The 17,185-nt window shown below is 37.3% G+C and overlaps 1 protein-coding gene across 2 annotated transcripts in view; it reads left to right on the top strand.

The window, feature by feature from the left end:
* LOC136842532 (ubiquitin domain-containing protein UBFD1-like) overlaps positions 1–17,185 on the top strand; it is a 59,829-nt gene that overhangs the window by 31,138 nt on the left and 11,506 nt on the right. For both annotated transcript variants that reach the window (XM_067109950.1, XM_067109949.1), the window contains exons 2-5: positions 3,399–3,586; positions 4,282–4,402; positions 8,616–8,767; positions 16,732–16,860. In XM_067109950.1, the coding sequence (XP_066966051.1) occupies positions 3,399–3,586; positions 4,282–4,402; positions 8,616–8,767; positions 16,732–16,860 (590 nt within the window). The remainder of the gene's footprint in view (positions 1–3,398; positions 3,587–4,281; positions 4,403–8,615; positions 8,768–16,731; positions 16,861–17,185) is intronic.

Genomic DNA, 17,185 nt, shown 5'->3' on the forward strand with positions numbered 1-17,185 from the left:
ATCAAAACTACTGGGCATGAAAGAACACGTTACTGTTATTTTTACGCCAATAAAAGATATGTAAAGCTTGTATTATGATGAAATAAAGTGAAAATAGCAAATGGAATCTTGAAATTTTTTTACACGAAACAAACTGCCATCGTCATCTACTAACGAAAATAATAGATAAATTAATTTCACAACAAGATGTATTGTAGCTATATTTTGACTTAAAAACACTTCGTATGACGAAAAATAACCTTGCCCCATATAAATAAAGTATCTAGAGATACATTTACACTAACTAGAAGCAAAAAAAAGCACCCTGAGCTGCATTAAACTCGGTGAAATAAATGCGTAAACATTTCCAAACCAAAACGTTGATCACTATGATCGCAATTTATAATACAAAAGCAGTATAAGAATATATACAATAGTATTGGATAAAGTGAATTAAGGCATAATATTTTAAAAGATCCATGGAAAAGATGCATATTTGTTATGTTGACATTTGTATAATACTATATGCGAATATAGAGGAGAGCATAATGTAGGCTATGCTACCATGTATGTAAACAATATACCATAGTGTAGGCTGAGCTAATTCTTGTTTGTTATTCAATTTCTCTTTGTATTGAATTATAAGTCACTTTGCATGAACCTCCAGAATTAGCTGATATTAATAATTACTATACCATGTATGTAAAGAGTATATTTTATAGTGTAGGCTAGGCTACCATGTATGTATACAGTACATGGCACCGAATACTCTAGTGTAGGCTAGGCTATGTTAGAGATACGTTTTGTTATTTATGTTTTTTCCAACAAACGATGGTTTTTTTTTTTGGAACCTAACCCCATCGTAAGTAGGATAATAGTATAAGCATTTTTAGTCTGTTTTGTGTGTGAACTATCAAAATAGGCAGTTCTAAGTGTTTTTAGAAAGGTTCTAAGTATTCACTGGTTTTAGCTATTCGCGGGGGGGAGCGGGTACGCATCCCCCACGAGTACGGGCTGTTTACTGTACCTGTGTTTATAAAGATGTGCTTGAAATCTTGAAGCTCTGCAAGGGCTACTGTTCTCATCATGAGAGGGGATGTAACTAAATTTTAGTTACATTCCCTTTGACAATAAGGCCCACAATCCTTTCAGAGCTTAAGGATTTAAGTGTATCTTTAAATATACTATATATCAAGATTTACACTCGAGGAAAAGGGATATATTTTATCCTCATCTTTAAAAATGTAACTGTTCTTCATAGTCTTCATTATGATATTTAGTTATGTATTGGGGATTTCAGTTCTAAGCTAATGAGAATGGTGTGGATGTGATGTTTTTCATAAGGACAGCATGATGTTTCTGAAATTATATCAGTCCCCTGATTGTGTTCAGCTGATAAAGAAGCTCTTATATTTTTGTTAATGTAATGGATGTAATTCTAATGTTTCTCGGGTATTACTGACAAAATTTGTTGTCACTTCACTTAGGTTGATATTTCCTCAAATAGACCTCCTAGCTGGCTGGAAGATGAGAACTCACACTTGCAGTTCCTTGCTCAGAACTTCTTGCTTACTATGGGAGTTAATGGCACTTTAGACTAAGTAGAACTACTTGAGGACTCCAGCAACAAAATGTTTCCTCAATTTAGGTCAATTATATATCAGAATCTTTACATGACCCAGGTCCTAGTTAGGTTGCAGTGTTCCTTCCTCCCCAAGAGCAAGAAATAGTTTTCTTTACAAGCAGGTTTTCAGGAACACACTTGGACAGTTCACTTGGTCATATTTACTTTTCCTCCCCTATTCATGAATTTGAGAGTTGCTTCTGTTTGCCGATCACATTATATGAAGAACATATGAGGTCTACACCTCTGGAGAGCAGTAGGGCCTTTGAGATTTCTTGTCAAAACACTAGTATACTGTAATGGCAACCTGGTAAAAAACTTACTTTTGCTCCTATGAGTGAATATAGTATTCCTCTTAAGCTCAGATGGCATACAACATCTTTTGTTCATGATTTGGACAGAGATCATATGAATATGTCAACATGCAAGCTTATCATCCGCAAAGTAATTGTCATGAGGACCCAGAGATAATTTAGACTGCTATAGTTTTTTTTTTTTTCCCAACTTTAATGAAAACTCCAGGCAGCAGGAGAATTAAAATAAAGCAGAGTACAATAGTCATGTGTTCCTTCCCTGTGAAGAAGCTGCAGCTATTTTTGGTTGAATGAGTTTGTTTGAACTGACTTTTATTGGGGATGAATCTTACGTACTGTTAAAGTTAGCTTATATGTCCACACCGATAGGCGAGGAGATACAAGCTAACTTTAACAGTAGGTAAGTATCCAGATAATAAATTTTATTATGAAAACTTATATTTTTCAGTAATTTAAGCCACTATTATGCAATGAATGACTGTCCTTGGTGGATGATTGCAAAACTCTTTTGAATTGTAGGCCCAGTCAAATATGAGTTGAGTGAGAGAGAGAGAGAGAGAGCTGTTTCACACTTTGGATAATGACCAGTGTCTCTTTAATTTTCTTAGTTTTTTTATAAATATTTACATTGGGCAGTAGTTTGTGTTAATGAAACGGCAATTATCAGGGTTTGATTTCCTGGTGCCACTATTAATAATTTCAAATTTAACTTTGAGAGAATATTTTAATGTAAGTAACGGCAATGAATCTGGTAGAACAGACTGTGACACAAATGGCTGTAATGAGTAGGATATTCCAACTCCATTATTTTAGGTAAACAGACATTGAATGTGACTATGGTATCTCCTTTCAATTATGTTTTTTTATATTTAGTTATATATCATGTCTGGGTGATGACCTTATAATCAATGCTTTCAAACTCTGGACTGTTCCATAACCCATGTGCCATTGCCTCTCCCTGTCATGAGTACTCATAACTGAGGGCACACATTGACACACGTCTTGTGTTTGTCCTGTATTTTTTGCAGCTGGTTTAAGATTCTTGAGGTTATCATTCTTCATGTATATTGTTCTGTTTTTATGAGAATCCCTTTATTATATATCATGAACATAGTTTTGTATTAATGTATAGAGTAATAGAGTTTTGTTTATGTTGTAGCCTGTACACAATTAATGTCTCTTGACATGCTGCTTTTGCTTTTATTACATACAGACACTCTCTTTGAGGAAACCTGCTATGATAGTTCATGGCCTTCTAATTAATTTCATAAGAATATTTGCTTATGTGTAATAATAAAAGTAAAGTGATTGTTTTGGAAAGTGTATTTTTTTTTTACCAAGTAGTATATGAGTCTGGAAAAATTGTACTTAAATATGTTGGACATTTCTGTTAGTTTTTAAATGTATTGGAATAAATCTTATAGACTCAAATAATTTTCTGATCTTGTAGCCACCTCAAATTGAATTTTTTTTTTTTACAGTAATCAATAATGATGATCAGTCCAGTTGTAAGAGCACAGATATTAGCAACACATCAGTGTACAGTTGTAAAGTTGCCACCACGGAAAGTGAAACTAAAACTGAAGAAGCTCAGCAGGAACCCTCTCCGGAGACCACATTGCAACCATCTGATGAGAAGGACGAGAAGCCAGATACTACAGATAACCAGGTAAAGAATATCTCTCTCTCTCTCTCTCTCTCTCTCTCTCTCTCTCTCTCTCTCTCTCTCTCTCTCTCTCTCTCTCTCTCTCTCTCTCTCTCATAGGGGGGGCCAGTGCCATCAGTGCACCTCACGTAGTGCCATGTAGGCCATTACTAACAGGCGTACTTCTTGGTACAAATGTAAGAATTTCTCCTCGTTCCACTTTTAGATCCTTTCGCTTTGCTTCATCTTTTTTATCTGGATCATTTCTATCTTGCTGTCTGACTACTCCAACTCCTCCTTTTCACTATCTTCAGTGCTGAATGTCCAGAAGTGCCCAAGTGCTTTGCTCGACAGTTTAAATTTCACGAATTAATCCAAATGCTAAAAGGGAAAATGTTTCAAAAGAACATTAATGATATTAGTAATGTGTTTTGTACTTTGAACCTTTACCCATTTAGAAAATATTTCAAATAGACTTAAGTTTAGTGTATAGTAAGTTTTATTTTAAGCTTTATGAAGATTTATTTGTGAAAGTTGTTTCAAAACTGATGAGAAATTTACTGCTCTGAACGATATCTTTTGCAGGTACGTCATTAGAGACTGTATTATAATTTTTATATTGACTAGTTAGTTGTGATGACAAGCATTATTTTAATGGTAGATTTTGTCCTAATACTGTCCTGGTAATGGTAATCAATTTATATTTATTCTTTTGACAGAATATAGTTGGTGGAGAGACTGTAAGTTTTAAACTCATCTACAGTAAGCAAAAATATGACATTGAGTTTCCAGTAGATAATACAATCAAACAGCTGAAAGAACATCTAAGCTCCATAATAAGTAAGTTTATTGTCTTCTGTTTTGGATATGTTATTTTTTTTATTTTTTTATTTACTGAAATTATTTTTGAATGCTTCTGATCCAACTCTTCTGAAGAGGTTAAGGATGATGATATGTTGTAGTTGGATGACAGGTAGCTCTTTGTTGGAGTTTGAGTTCCCCACCGTGGGAAATGTTTCGGTTTTTGGATACATTGAGGGAGGGGTTGTACATACACCCAAAGAGCAGGAAATAACCTTCACCAGCACGTCAGTGTTCTGGAAATGCCAGAGATGGTTCTGACACCAAGCATTTCAAGATCAGTTGATAAGTTATTTTGTATTGTTGATGAGTGACAACACAAACCACAGTGGTGTATGTCAACAAGCAAGTAGTGATGGTCTCCCTTCCTCTTTCAGTGAATTGGCAATACAGTTGTATGGGTGAGAGCAAGACTGATGTTTGGTGAAAACAAGTGAATGGTCTGTTTTCCACACATCTAAGCAGGAGCTCTTCTTCTGTACCCATGGGCCACTGTAGAAGAAGTCTTTCAACTTTTCATAGAACAATCTTCTTGCCTTTTCCCTCAGTCAATTGTTGGTAATCCTTGAGCTCGGGTTTACCCTGGTGTCGTCTTGTTGATCACAAGTAGAGCGATATCCCAGTTGTTGAGGTGCCAAGAGAGATATCCTCATGGGACACTGCAGTCCCATCTGCTGAGGTACCATCATTTCGTGGAATTGCATGGCTGGAGACTATCCAGCAGCTCTTATGAAAGTGAGGCTTCTCATGCCCAGATTTCAGGTACCATTCAAAGGTCCCCAGCACTTGGTGCCATTACAGGGGTATCTCTCAAGTCACAGCCACTGTTTAACAGGTTGCTCACTTCCTTGTCCACTTCCATGGAGGTAAACTCCACTCCATCTTGAGATCTCCATGTTCTTATGGAGCCTTGAACAGCCTTACACCCCATGAGCATGGGCATCTGGAGTGGGCTGTAATTCACAGGCTCCATAGTCTTGCCGAGGTGCCATATGAGCCAGTGGGGGAAGTTTTAAACAAGAGGATTATACTTGAGGCTGTTTTTATGCTAGCTTCAGCATTAGCAAAGGGAATACAGGCTGTCCCTGGTTATCAGCGATCCGGTTTTACAGCACTTGTGTAGCGACGAAAATCAGCAGTTTTCGGAGCCGAAAATCACCTGTTTCCACTTATCAGTGCTGATAATTGGGTATTGGCGCTGATACATACGTAACAGAGGCGGTTATCAGCGATTTTCGTTTATCGTCACGTCATCAGAACGGAACCCCCGCCGATAACCAGGGTCTCATCCTTGGTTTAGGATACAGAGGGCTGGGGATTACTGTAGTTGTCATTCATGGTGAAAACTCAAACCCTTCAGTCATAAATGAGGGATTTGAGAACTTATTAGTTCTCTCTCTCCAGGACTTTCTTGATAAAGATGAAGATGAAATGCATTTGTTCTCTGTGAGATTACAGTTTTATCTATACAAAATTACCATACTTAAGCTTGAGTGTCAGCAGTTGTTCATTAGTGCTGGTAGTCACACAGTTGTGGTGTCCAAGAACACCATGTCATTCTTTGTTCACAAGGTGATTAAGTGGTCATATGGCTTGTCTGCAGAGGGAAATTATCCTTTACCCTGGGCAAGAGTCCACCATAGTGGGATTATTGTCCCATCTTTTGCCTTCAAGGAGAACTTGCCAGTGTGTCAGGCAATGAGGGCAGGTGTCTAGTGCTGCCTGAGTAGCTTTATCTTGTTTACCCCCTGGGACACAACCCAGTAGTTCTAGGTCACCTCCATAGAACCTGTTTTTACTGCTTAACTTGGGGAGCTGCTTGAGCTTCATTGGACAGAAGAGCATTTTGCCTCAGGTTCATGAGTGTCTTAAGGTTGTAGTAAATGAAGGATGAATGGCTTGCTTCTTTGTTTCTCTCTTTCTTCTGTCCAGCAGCCCAAAGCTGTGTATGCACCAGTTTGGCCAAATGGAAATGAGTTTAACTGTAGAACATTCTTTCTATGTCTTAGTCACTGTCCACATGAGTTGTCCAGTACAGTACTGTAGATAATTAAAGGAAAAAACACCAAGTTTTGTAAGTTGGCTCTCAAGTCAGTCATGGAAGGATGATTAGGTAGGTCTCTCTCTCTCTCTCTCTCTCTCTCTCTCTCTCTCTCTCTCTCTCTCTCTCTCTCTCTCTCTCTCTCTCTCATCTCATATATTACCACTTTTTTCTCAGCACCATGGAAGCAAGACTGAGATAAACAAAATATTTTTTGTAATTCATCCTGCTTTGACTAGTTTCTAAATATAGCTCTAAGGGTATTGCTTGCCAAAGATGGTGGTTTTGGTGGGAAATGGAGGGCCTTATGTCATGGGTATTGTGTGGATGTGGACAGTGGATGAGGAAACTGCATTTAAACAGATGATTATTATAACTCATTAAGTATGCAAAGGAGAAAATATGCTGGAGTTGTAGAGACCATATGTGTCTGGTTACTGGTAATGCCCATGTGGTTTTGGCTTTCATCATGTTTCCGGTGTTGAGTTTTGACTTGAGTATCGCCTTAAGTCTCTGCATATGTTCTTTCCTGATAGTCTCCTTTATCTCTGGGTGTTTTATATCCTCTCCTATTATTCCCAGGTATTCTATTCCAAACTCCATCCTGATGTCCCCAGATACAATCCTTACAGTCTGGATTAGGGTATCTATTTCCTTGGTGCTCTTACCATACAGCTTGATGTCTTCCATGAACATCAGATGGTTAATTCTGTTGCCTCCTTTCTTGAGTTGGTGCCCAGCATCCATCTGCAGTACTTTTGTCATGGGAATCATGGCTACTATGAAGAGTAGTGGGGACAGGGAGTTGCCTTGAAAGATCCCTCTCTTGATGTTAACCTCTGCTAGTCTTATCCCAGAGCTTGTAAGTCTGTATTCCAGTTGTGCATTGTATTTTTTAGGAAGCTGACGATGTTTTCCTCTGCCCCATATATTTTCAGGCATTCTATTAGCCACATGTGCGATATCGTCGAAGGCTTTCTTGTTGTCAATCCTTGCCATGCTTAGGTTGGTTCTCCTTCCTTACTATTCTTCGTTACCATTTTGTCTATCAGGAGCTGGCCTCTTGTGCCCCTACACTTCCTTCTGCAGCCTTTCTGTTGGTGGGGGATGGTGTTTGTATCCCCTAGGCAGTTGTATAGCCTTTCACTGATGATACCTGTTAGTAATTTCCGCATTATTGTTAGGCAGGTGATGAGCCTGTAGCTACTTGCTATGTTTACCTTGCTCTTGTCATTCTGTAGTAAGGATGTTCTCCCTGTGGTCATCCATTTGGGTGCGTGGTGGTTTGTGATACAATGCTGGAGGAGTTCTGCTATTCGTGAGTGTAGGGCCTTGAAGTTTTTAAGACAGTATTATTATTATTATTATTATTATTATTATTATTATTATTATTATTATTATTATTATTATTATTATTATTATTATTATTATTATCATCATCATTTGAAAACATACCCCTAGAGCAAAGAGAACAATGCCATTTAGCTGTCTGACAGTTCCCATAGAATAATGCCCAGGTAGGTGTGTAGAGATGTACAAAATTAGAGGTTACTCATTTAATGTTATTATAAATTACTTTAATGAAATAATGAAGTCCCATTGCCAGACATTCAAAAAGCATATCTGAGGCATTTGTTCTTAGATGAGAAGTGAATATAGGAGGAAGGTGAAGCTGAAAAAGCTGGAAATGTAGGCAAGCAAGAACCAAAGGGAGCTGATGAAAGTTCAGGCAGGATGCAGTGCAGATAGAACTGAAGGGGGGGCTGCAAAGAACCTTTAATACCATCTATAAGGTGTTGCGCAAGGCATGGTGTAACCAGTACTCCATGTATGGCTATTAGATAGAAATTTCTTGCACTGTTTTCTCAACCAGTATACTTTCTGTAATAGAGGAAGTCTTAATACTAACAGAAAATCAGTTATTGTTTTCCACCAAGCTTTCTTAGGAGTCAATCCTCCTTTTACTTTACTTTAATAGGCTTTATATTGTTTTCCACCAAGCTTTTTGAAGAGTTAATCCTCATTTTACTTTAATAGGCTTTGTTTGTAGCTAAGAAAGATTTTCTATATATGGTAATTGATGGGAACTTTTTGAAGATGTGGGTTTGTGTTTCTTGAAGATTTTTAATATGCTGTGCCTTTTTCTTTTAGATGTGCTACCAGCTATGCAGAAGGTCATGATTAAAGGGTTAGCCAAGGATGAAAAAACCCTAAAGGAACTAGGTGTTACTCCTGGATCTAAGGTTATGGTAGTAGGCTCAAAGTTAGATGATGTAGTCAGTGTCAACAATCCTAAAACAGAGGTATGTTTTGTGTTTAATATGTTTTTATTAATATAGCTGTTGCCTTACATATAAGAATATATATATTTTTGTAATAAATATACTGTAGGCCAGCCCTGTGAGAGATCAAGAATTTTAGTTCAGTGGTTTAGTCAAAATATTTTTGTAACTAAAATATAATTTAAAATTTAGTGAACAATTCATTTACAGTGTTAAAGATAAATTTCATGTAGGAAGGTTTGAATTGGTTTGAACTGACATCATCATTTGCTAATTTTAATGTTAACTATGGAAGTATTTTTTAACAAGTTATCCTTACAAATGTTGGGGGGGAGTGCTGTCAGTGCACCTCATATGGTGCATTATAGGCAATATTAAAGGGTGTTTGCAGTGTACTTTTGGACCTGACTGCACCCACATTTTAGCCTTTTGCTTTACCTCCATTCCCCTTTCTTCCATCTTGCTGTCCACCCACTCCAACTCTCTAATTTCACTGCCTTAAGCACCGAATGGCTTAAAGTGCCCCAGTGCTTGGCTGTATATTCAAATTTTCATAAATGAAATCAGACCCTTACAAATGTAGCCCCTTAGATTTGACCTGTGCTTTTACATCAAAACTCGAGAGAAGACTGTGCTTTTGTCAAAACCAGAGAGGAGCTTTAAAAATTGTCAGAAACTACTAATAATTGGTGAGTGCATATTAAGGGATTACATAAACAAAAACCATTAGAATATCTGAATTGCGAAAAACCCTGCTGTTTCCAAGATGACACCAGAGTAGCAGCAAATCCAATCTAGCTATAGTCAAACAAAAGTGACAACGAACATGGCTGTCAGTAGCTGTGTTGCCAAACTTCTTCCTGACTTATAACCTCACTAGAGTTAATCTGCATCCCTCAATTCAGGGTTCTTTAATCTGGTCATAAAATCCTACTTATCCCTCCCACAGGCAGTCCAGAAGAATGAGATCATTCTAGGACAAGGACAACTTAATTTACAATCTACTGTCACTTGAGGAGTCAATAACAGTATTCTTTTTTATTTCATTTCATCATTTATTTTCATCAGTGATTCTGGGCTAAATACCTGGTATTTGTATAATTCATTTAGATGGTTAGAAACTGAATCATCTTTGTGATACCCTGTTATCAAAATAGTGTAATGTATGATTTCAATTTTTCATTTACTTAATATAAATCATCCTTTACTCATCATCAAATGTCAGTTCTTTCGCTCATTTTATGTCTTCAGTGCTAGAAATGCAGAACAATAGTGTCAAGCTGTTTACCCTCTCAGACCTGGTATAAGGAAGATGTGGCAATGTTCTTAACACATCTACACGATATCCAAACTTAGGTCAAGGTTTAATGAATCAAATATGGGAAAAGTGGCAACGTCTAAAACGTACTACTTATTCGTAGTCATTTTAGTTTGACTGTAGTCCTTCCCCCTACTGGGAGTACTGATTGAAGTTGCCAGATAAACCACCTTGCTGCCACATCATAGTCTAGCTAGTTTCAATTTCCTTCAGAAAATATGTGATGGTGCCACATCACCCACTTTGTAAAATCAAAATGTTAGATTTCATACAGGAATCAGGAAGACATTACTAGTCGTTTGTTATTCTCCATTCTTTGACTGTGGCTCTGTCCTTACTCTGTCATTCAGAGCACCTTTATGTGCTATACTCTAAATATTTTATATATTTGTTACCACCTCTTGTAAATAAACATTATTTTCTCACTAGATGTACAAGATATTACAGGATGGGTAAGTTGGTGATTTGGTTAAAAGTACAAGAGTTACAGAAATGAGAATGTTTCTATTTTATCCAAAAAAGCTACTCTTCTGTGATACCTTCATTGACAATCAGCTGTGGTTTGGGTAATAGCTGATTGGAGTACATGCATGTATAAATGCTTATTCTTGTAAGTGTAAAGTTTGGACTAGGAGACACAACCACATCTTGGAGGTGTATCCTGATTTGGTTTTACTTGGGTTGAACCCTGTTGTGAGGCAAGTTGAAATGAGTTGCCTAGCAAGGACAAGAAATAGGATTTGTAGTCTATCCCACCTTGGGCATAGCACATTCCCAAGCAAAATCAAGAAGAAAGAAGCAGACAATTCTTCCTAATTTTGAGACCCCAACAACCAACATGAAGACCAGGCAAAATGATAACAGACTAATTCGTTTAATGCTTGCTGTTACATAGGTTGGCATAACTTACATCAGAAATGATGCTCTTGGAATGTGATTAGGTCTAGCTTACGAGATTCACCAATATGCTTGTTGAAATGCATTATGTACCCCTTTGTCCTCCATGCTAGTGGAACATTATCATCCATGCTGCAGTTACTCTCATTCTCACAGCTCTCTCAACTCCAGTTTCACGTGCCAATGTGTTCCCAATTTAACAAAAATTCTCTACCTGTGTTGTAGAATAGATCCTAACTTCTGTCTGTCCCCTATTTTTCTTGTGCATACTGGCATGAAAAATATGAGTTCACCCAAACTCATATCCTTGTATTTTTTATTTGCTTCCTTTCCAGTCACCTTATGCTTAGTTTGCTTGGACCAATTTTCAGTTCTTCTCGGTTCCACTCCTCTACCTATTAAATTTCCACTTCTTCCTCAGATTCTGCTGTTAGTACCAGATTATTTGCATTGAGCATCTCCCGGGGGCCCCCTTTTTTATGCCCTCTTTTGTAACTTCTGCCATTACAGTGAGAAACAGCAAAGGGCTCAGCACTGATCTGTGGACACCAACATTTATCTCAAGTTCTTCCAAGACTACCTTTCACTGTCTCCACTCTAGATTTAGTGTTATGGTAGAGCAACATCACTAACTTAATGATTTTGGGTATTCTCTAGCTTTGTTATACCCATTTAATTATTTCTCTCTCTACTTTTGTCAGATGCTTTTTCAGTACCTACAAATAACGTGGTATAATCTCATCCTCTTTTGTGGCACTTTTCCTGTAGTTGCCTTATTTGATGACTGCTTATATTATTGATCTTTGACATGAAGCCAGTCTGGTAGTTATCAGTTTCACTCATTTGTCTTGATCTTTTCTTAACACCTTTCCTATATGTTCATAGAATTCTCAGGGCTTCTTTTTCCTCTATAATTGCCCAATTGCAGTGCATCCCCTCTTTCTTGGTTTGCTATGAAAATCATTTAAAATTCTCATTTTTTTTTGTCATGCAAACCATTTTTTCAAGTGAATTCAATTTATGCCTCAATAATAAACAATGATAATGGTGGAAAACTAACACACAACTTCAATAGAGACAAACTTTGTAATTATTATTATTATTATTTTTTTTTTTTATCACAGTCATCCTATTCGACAGGGTGGTTTTTATAGTGTGGGATTCCGGGTTGCATCCTGCCTCCTTAGGAGTCCATCACTTTTCTCATATGTGCGTTGTTTCTAGTAGCACACTCTTCTGCATGAGTCCTGGAGCTACTTCGGCATCTAGTTTTTCCAGATTCCTTTTTAAGGATCTTGGGATCGTGCCTAGTGTTCCTCAGGTTGTGGGTACAATTTCCTCTGGCATATCCCATATCCTTCTTATTTTGATTTTCAGGTCTTGATACTTAACAGTTTTTTCTTTCTTTCTCATCTACTCTGATGTCCCATGGTACTGCCATACCAACAAGTGATACTTTCTAATTGATTTTGTAATCGTCACATCTAGTCTGTTGGCATGTATCACCCTATCTGTTCTGATGCTATAATCCCAGGGAATCTTTCCCTGATCATTTTCTATCACTCCCTCAGGTTGGTGTTCATACCACTTATTACTGCAAGCTAGTTGGTGTTTCTTGCACAGGCCCCAGTGGAGGGCTGTTGCTACTGAATCATGCCTCTTTTTGTTCTGTGCAAGCGCCGGATATTCACTTGCTATGTGGTTTATGGTCTCATGTTTCATATTGCACATCTGCATATGGGTGAGGTGTTATTTCCATCTATTGTTCTTTGAACAAACTGTATCTGGTTCTTAGGGCCTGATCTTGTGCCACTGTTAGCATTCCTTCTATTTCCTTCTTGAGTTCTCCCTTCTGTAGCCGTTGTCATGTTTCATCGCTGGCCAGTTCTTTAGTCTGTTTTGTGTATTGTCCGTGCATTGGTTTGTTGTGCCATTCCTCTGTTCTGTTTTTCATTCTCCTGTCTCTATATTTCAGGGTCTTCATCTACTTTTATCAGTCCTCCCCATGCACACCTTAGCCACTCATCTTCACTGGTTTTCAGATATTACCCCAGTGCTCTGCTCTCGATGTTGATGCAGTCCTCTATGCTTAGTAGCCCTCTCTCCCCTTCCTTTTGTGTTATGTATAGTCTGTCTGTATTTGCTCTTGGATGTAGTACTTTGTGTATTGTCATGTGTTTCCTAGTTTTCTGGTCTATGCTGCGGAGTTCAGCCTACGTCCACTCCACTACTCGTGTGCTGTATCTGATTATTGATAATGCCCATGTGCTTATGGCTTTCGTCATGTTTCCTGGTGTTGAGTTTTGACTTGGGTATTGCCTTAAGTCTCTGTATATATTCTTTCCTGATAGTCTCCTTCATCTCTGGGTGTTTTATATCCTCTCCTTCTATTATTCCCAGGCATTTATATCCTGTCTCATCTGTGTTTGATGCCATTCCCATCTGGTAGCTTTATCCCTTCAGTCCTTGTTACTTTGCCTTTTTGTATGTTGACCAAGGTGCATTTTTCTATTCCAAACTCCATCCTGATGTCCCCAGATATAATGCTTACAGTCTAGATTAGGGGATCTATTTCCTTGATGCTCTTACCATACAGCTTGATGTCTTCCATGAACATCAGATGGTTAATTCTGTTGCCTCCTTTCTTGAGTTGGTACCCAGCATCCATCTTCAGCAGTACTTTTGTCATGGGAATCATGGCTACTACGAAGAGTAGTGGGGACAGTGAGTCGCCTTGAAAGATCCCTCTCCTGATGTTAACCTCTGCTAGTCTTATCCCAGAGCTTGTAAGTACTGTATTCCAGTTGTGCATTGTATTTATTAGGAAGCTGGTGTTTTTCTCTGCCCCATAAATTTTCAGACATTCTATTAGTCACCTGCAGTATCATGTCGAAGGCTTTCTTGTAGTCAGGCCATGCCATGCTCAGGTTGGTTCTCCTTCTCTTATTATTCTTCATTACCATTTTGTCTATCAGGAGCAGGTCTTTTGTGCCCCTGCACTTCCTTCTGCAGCCTTTTTGTTGGGGGAAGGGGGAAATGGCAATTGTATACCTAGGTAGTTGTATAGCTTTTCACTGATGATACCTGTTAGTAACTTCTGCATTATTGGTAGGCAGGTCATAGGCCTGTAGTTACCCTACAGCTTGATGTCGTCCATGAACATCAGATGGTTAATTCTGTTACCTCCTTTCGTATTATTATTATTATTATTATTATTATTATTATTATTACTATTACAGTAGTATTATTATTATGAATATTATTTATTATTATTTATTATTCAGACGATGAACCCTATTCATAAGGAACGAGCCCACAGGGGCCATTGACTTGAAATTCAAGCTTCCACAGAATATGGAGTTTATTAGAAAGAGGTAACACAAGGTAAAGGGAAATACAGAAAGAAGAAATCACTTACTGACCCTTTGTGAACGGGCATTGTCAGTTGACAACTATTTAGAGCTTTAGGGTTATTTCCGGGTATTGTCCCCTGATGGTCATTTCACGCCATACAGTGTGAATGAATTTTGTGGAAAAAATGTTCAAATCACTTCAATGGGCCATAAATGACTTCTGGCAACTCTAGAGTAGTGAATCAGCAGTCAGTGCTAAATACAGAGATCAATCTGACCAGAGATTTCATGGGGAAATGTATTGCACCTCCCCATCCCAGGACATCTCGTAAATATTTTACCGTAAAAATACTCAGAATTTGTTACTGATTTTAGTTTTTATCTGTTATGGTATTGTGTGAGCTGTAATTATAATTTTACAAAATAAGATTTAGAAAATTATTAGAAAAAGCATTTATAACTTGGTAGGATTGGCATATTTTTAAGACTGTCTTGGTAAAGAGGCCCCACACAGAGTTGGAAATATTCACTTTTAACATTCTGTGGAAGGTACAAAAAATTTTGCAGAATTTTTTTCTTATACCATTGGCATATGCATATCTTCCTCTTACTATTTTTTTTTTTTTTTTTTAGCCAACCTTACATTTAGCCCGGTCTAGGGGTGTGCTTAATATATGTTTAGCCTATCCTGTAAGGGTTAAAAAGAAAAAGTTAATTGAATTAATAAATTGATAAAAGTGAAGAAATTTACCAAATTGCAAGGAGAATTGTAGTAGGGTAGTAGTGTATTGCATCTTTGCTTGAACTTTTGAAGTTTCATTTGTGCAACATCCTCAGGGAGACTGTTCCACTGTCCAGTGGTGTGAGGCATAAAGGACCTCTAGAATGAGAAGTTTGACAGTGAGGCATATTTACTGCATATTGGTCTTGCTGATCAGCAAATCTGGTTGCTCTCAGCAGGAAAAGGGGATCAGTGATCAATTGTAAATGTGAAAGATCTCTGTTAAAATACATTCATGAAAAATTGACAAACAAGACCTTCTGTCAATGGTCCAAGTCATAACTGTTAACATTAGGAAACAGGAACCTATCATCATAAAACACTCTATCTAAAAGAGATAAAAATCTCTGACAGAAGCAGACAGCCACACCAGAGAACAGTATTCTAGTAAAGGAAGGTTGCACTGATTTTGTCAGTTTCATAAATGTGATTTTGTGTGGCATTTGCTGACACACTCATTAGATGTTTCTCAAAAGTACCATATGAGTCAAAAGTTACACCAAGAATAGTTGAAGCTTCAGACTCATTCAGCAGAGTCCCATCCACCTGAGGGGGAGGATGGGATGGAAAATCTGTATGAGATCTGCTAATCAAGAGTTTTATTTTTATTAAAAAATTAATGGTGGACCAAGAACACTACCCTGTGGAACTCCAGACAGCAGTTTTTGGTTCACTAAAGATTCCATCAACAGCAGCTTGTTGCTGCCTACCTGTAAGGAAATCTTGAAGTAATCCAAAAACATATCCACCCACTCAGAGATTCTGAAGTTTATAAATAAGTGCTTTGTGGTTTACTAAATCAAAAGCAGCACTAAACTCCACACTCAAAACCCTCATCGAGGTTCTCTTGCAAATGGTATGTCAAGTCAAAAAGAGCATCTCGGGGTACCTAATTGCTTCCTGTGTGCATATTGACTATCAGTTAACAATCCTTTAAATTCCACATGTGTTTCCTCCGTTGTAGGTGTGCTTATTTACTACAGAAATTGAACAGGAGGTTTAGTAATCTGCATATTTTTTTTTTGTATCAAACAGACCTATTGATGGTCAAAAAGATTTTGATTTCAGAATGAGTAAGTAATATAAGGCGCATTACTTTCCACAGACTTTCCAGTTTTACAACTCAGTAATTTCCTTTGCTCTCTTCTTACTTGGTTGTCCTACTCCAAATTTTTCATTGCTTTATTCATTCCTTTTGTTAATTAATAATTTTAGTCTCTCTTATTAGTCTAGAAATGTGATTTGGAAGTCTGATTACATTATTTTACAATCAAGCATCTTATTTATTTCAAACTTTCATATGAACCCTAACCTGCTTCCGTATTGGCTCCTGGCTGCTTCTGCAGTTGTCTGCACGAGCTTTTTTTCCAATAGCATATACACTCCTCTGTGCGATACACTTCAGCTGCTCATAGGTTAAGTATTTTCTATCAATCTGGGTTTGCGTTACTATAGATATTGGCCTTAGCAGCATGGACAGATTTTTACTTTAATGATTTGCATTCTATGAAATGTTGGATTGTATTAAAGAATTTATGTATTTATATTTTTTTAATGATTAAAGATTTATATAGTACTGTGATGAAAGTAGGATGCAAGCAGGATTATGGTTCAATCTAAATTATTTTCTTGGCAGAGTACCACAGCTGAGAAGTCAAGTACTACAACGTCCACAAAAGAGCCTCTTTGTAAGCAAAAACAGCACCGTAAGATTCTCGACAAAGGTTTACCAGAAGATGTAATGCCTGGGATCAAGAATAGCAAGGTAGTGACCTACATATTGAAATTACAATAAACCAATTATATAGAACAGTTCTATAATTGAGACATATTCTGTATATTTTCATGTTAATCAGTTATAATTTTTAACTATTTGATCGTATGTTAATGCAACTTGGAAAGGTTTTATTAGTTATGCCAGCCTTATTGGTAAATTGAAAAGAGTCAAAGCATTGTGCTTGTATGGTGGTAAAAATGCCTTGGTGGGCTTGATATTACTGTACAGTATTACTATTAGTTTTACACTTGAATACTGAAAAGCTCCAAAGTAGCGCTTAAGGTATTTTACTGTTTTATGTTTTCTTGTTTTA

This window comes from Macrobrachium rosenbergii, chromosome 10 (genome assembly GCF_040412425.1).
Source record: "Macrobrachium rosenbergii isolate ZJJX-2024 chromosome 10, ASM4041242v1, whole genome shotgun sequence".
In the NCBI taxonomy this organism is placed as follows: Eukaryota; Metazoa; Arthropoda; class Malacostraca; order Decapoda; family Palaemonidae; genus Macrobrachium; species Macrobrachium rosenbergii.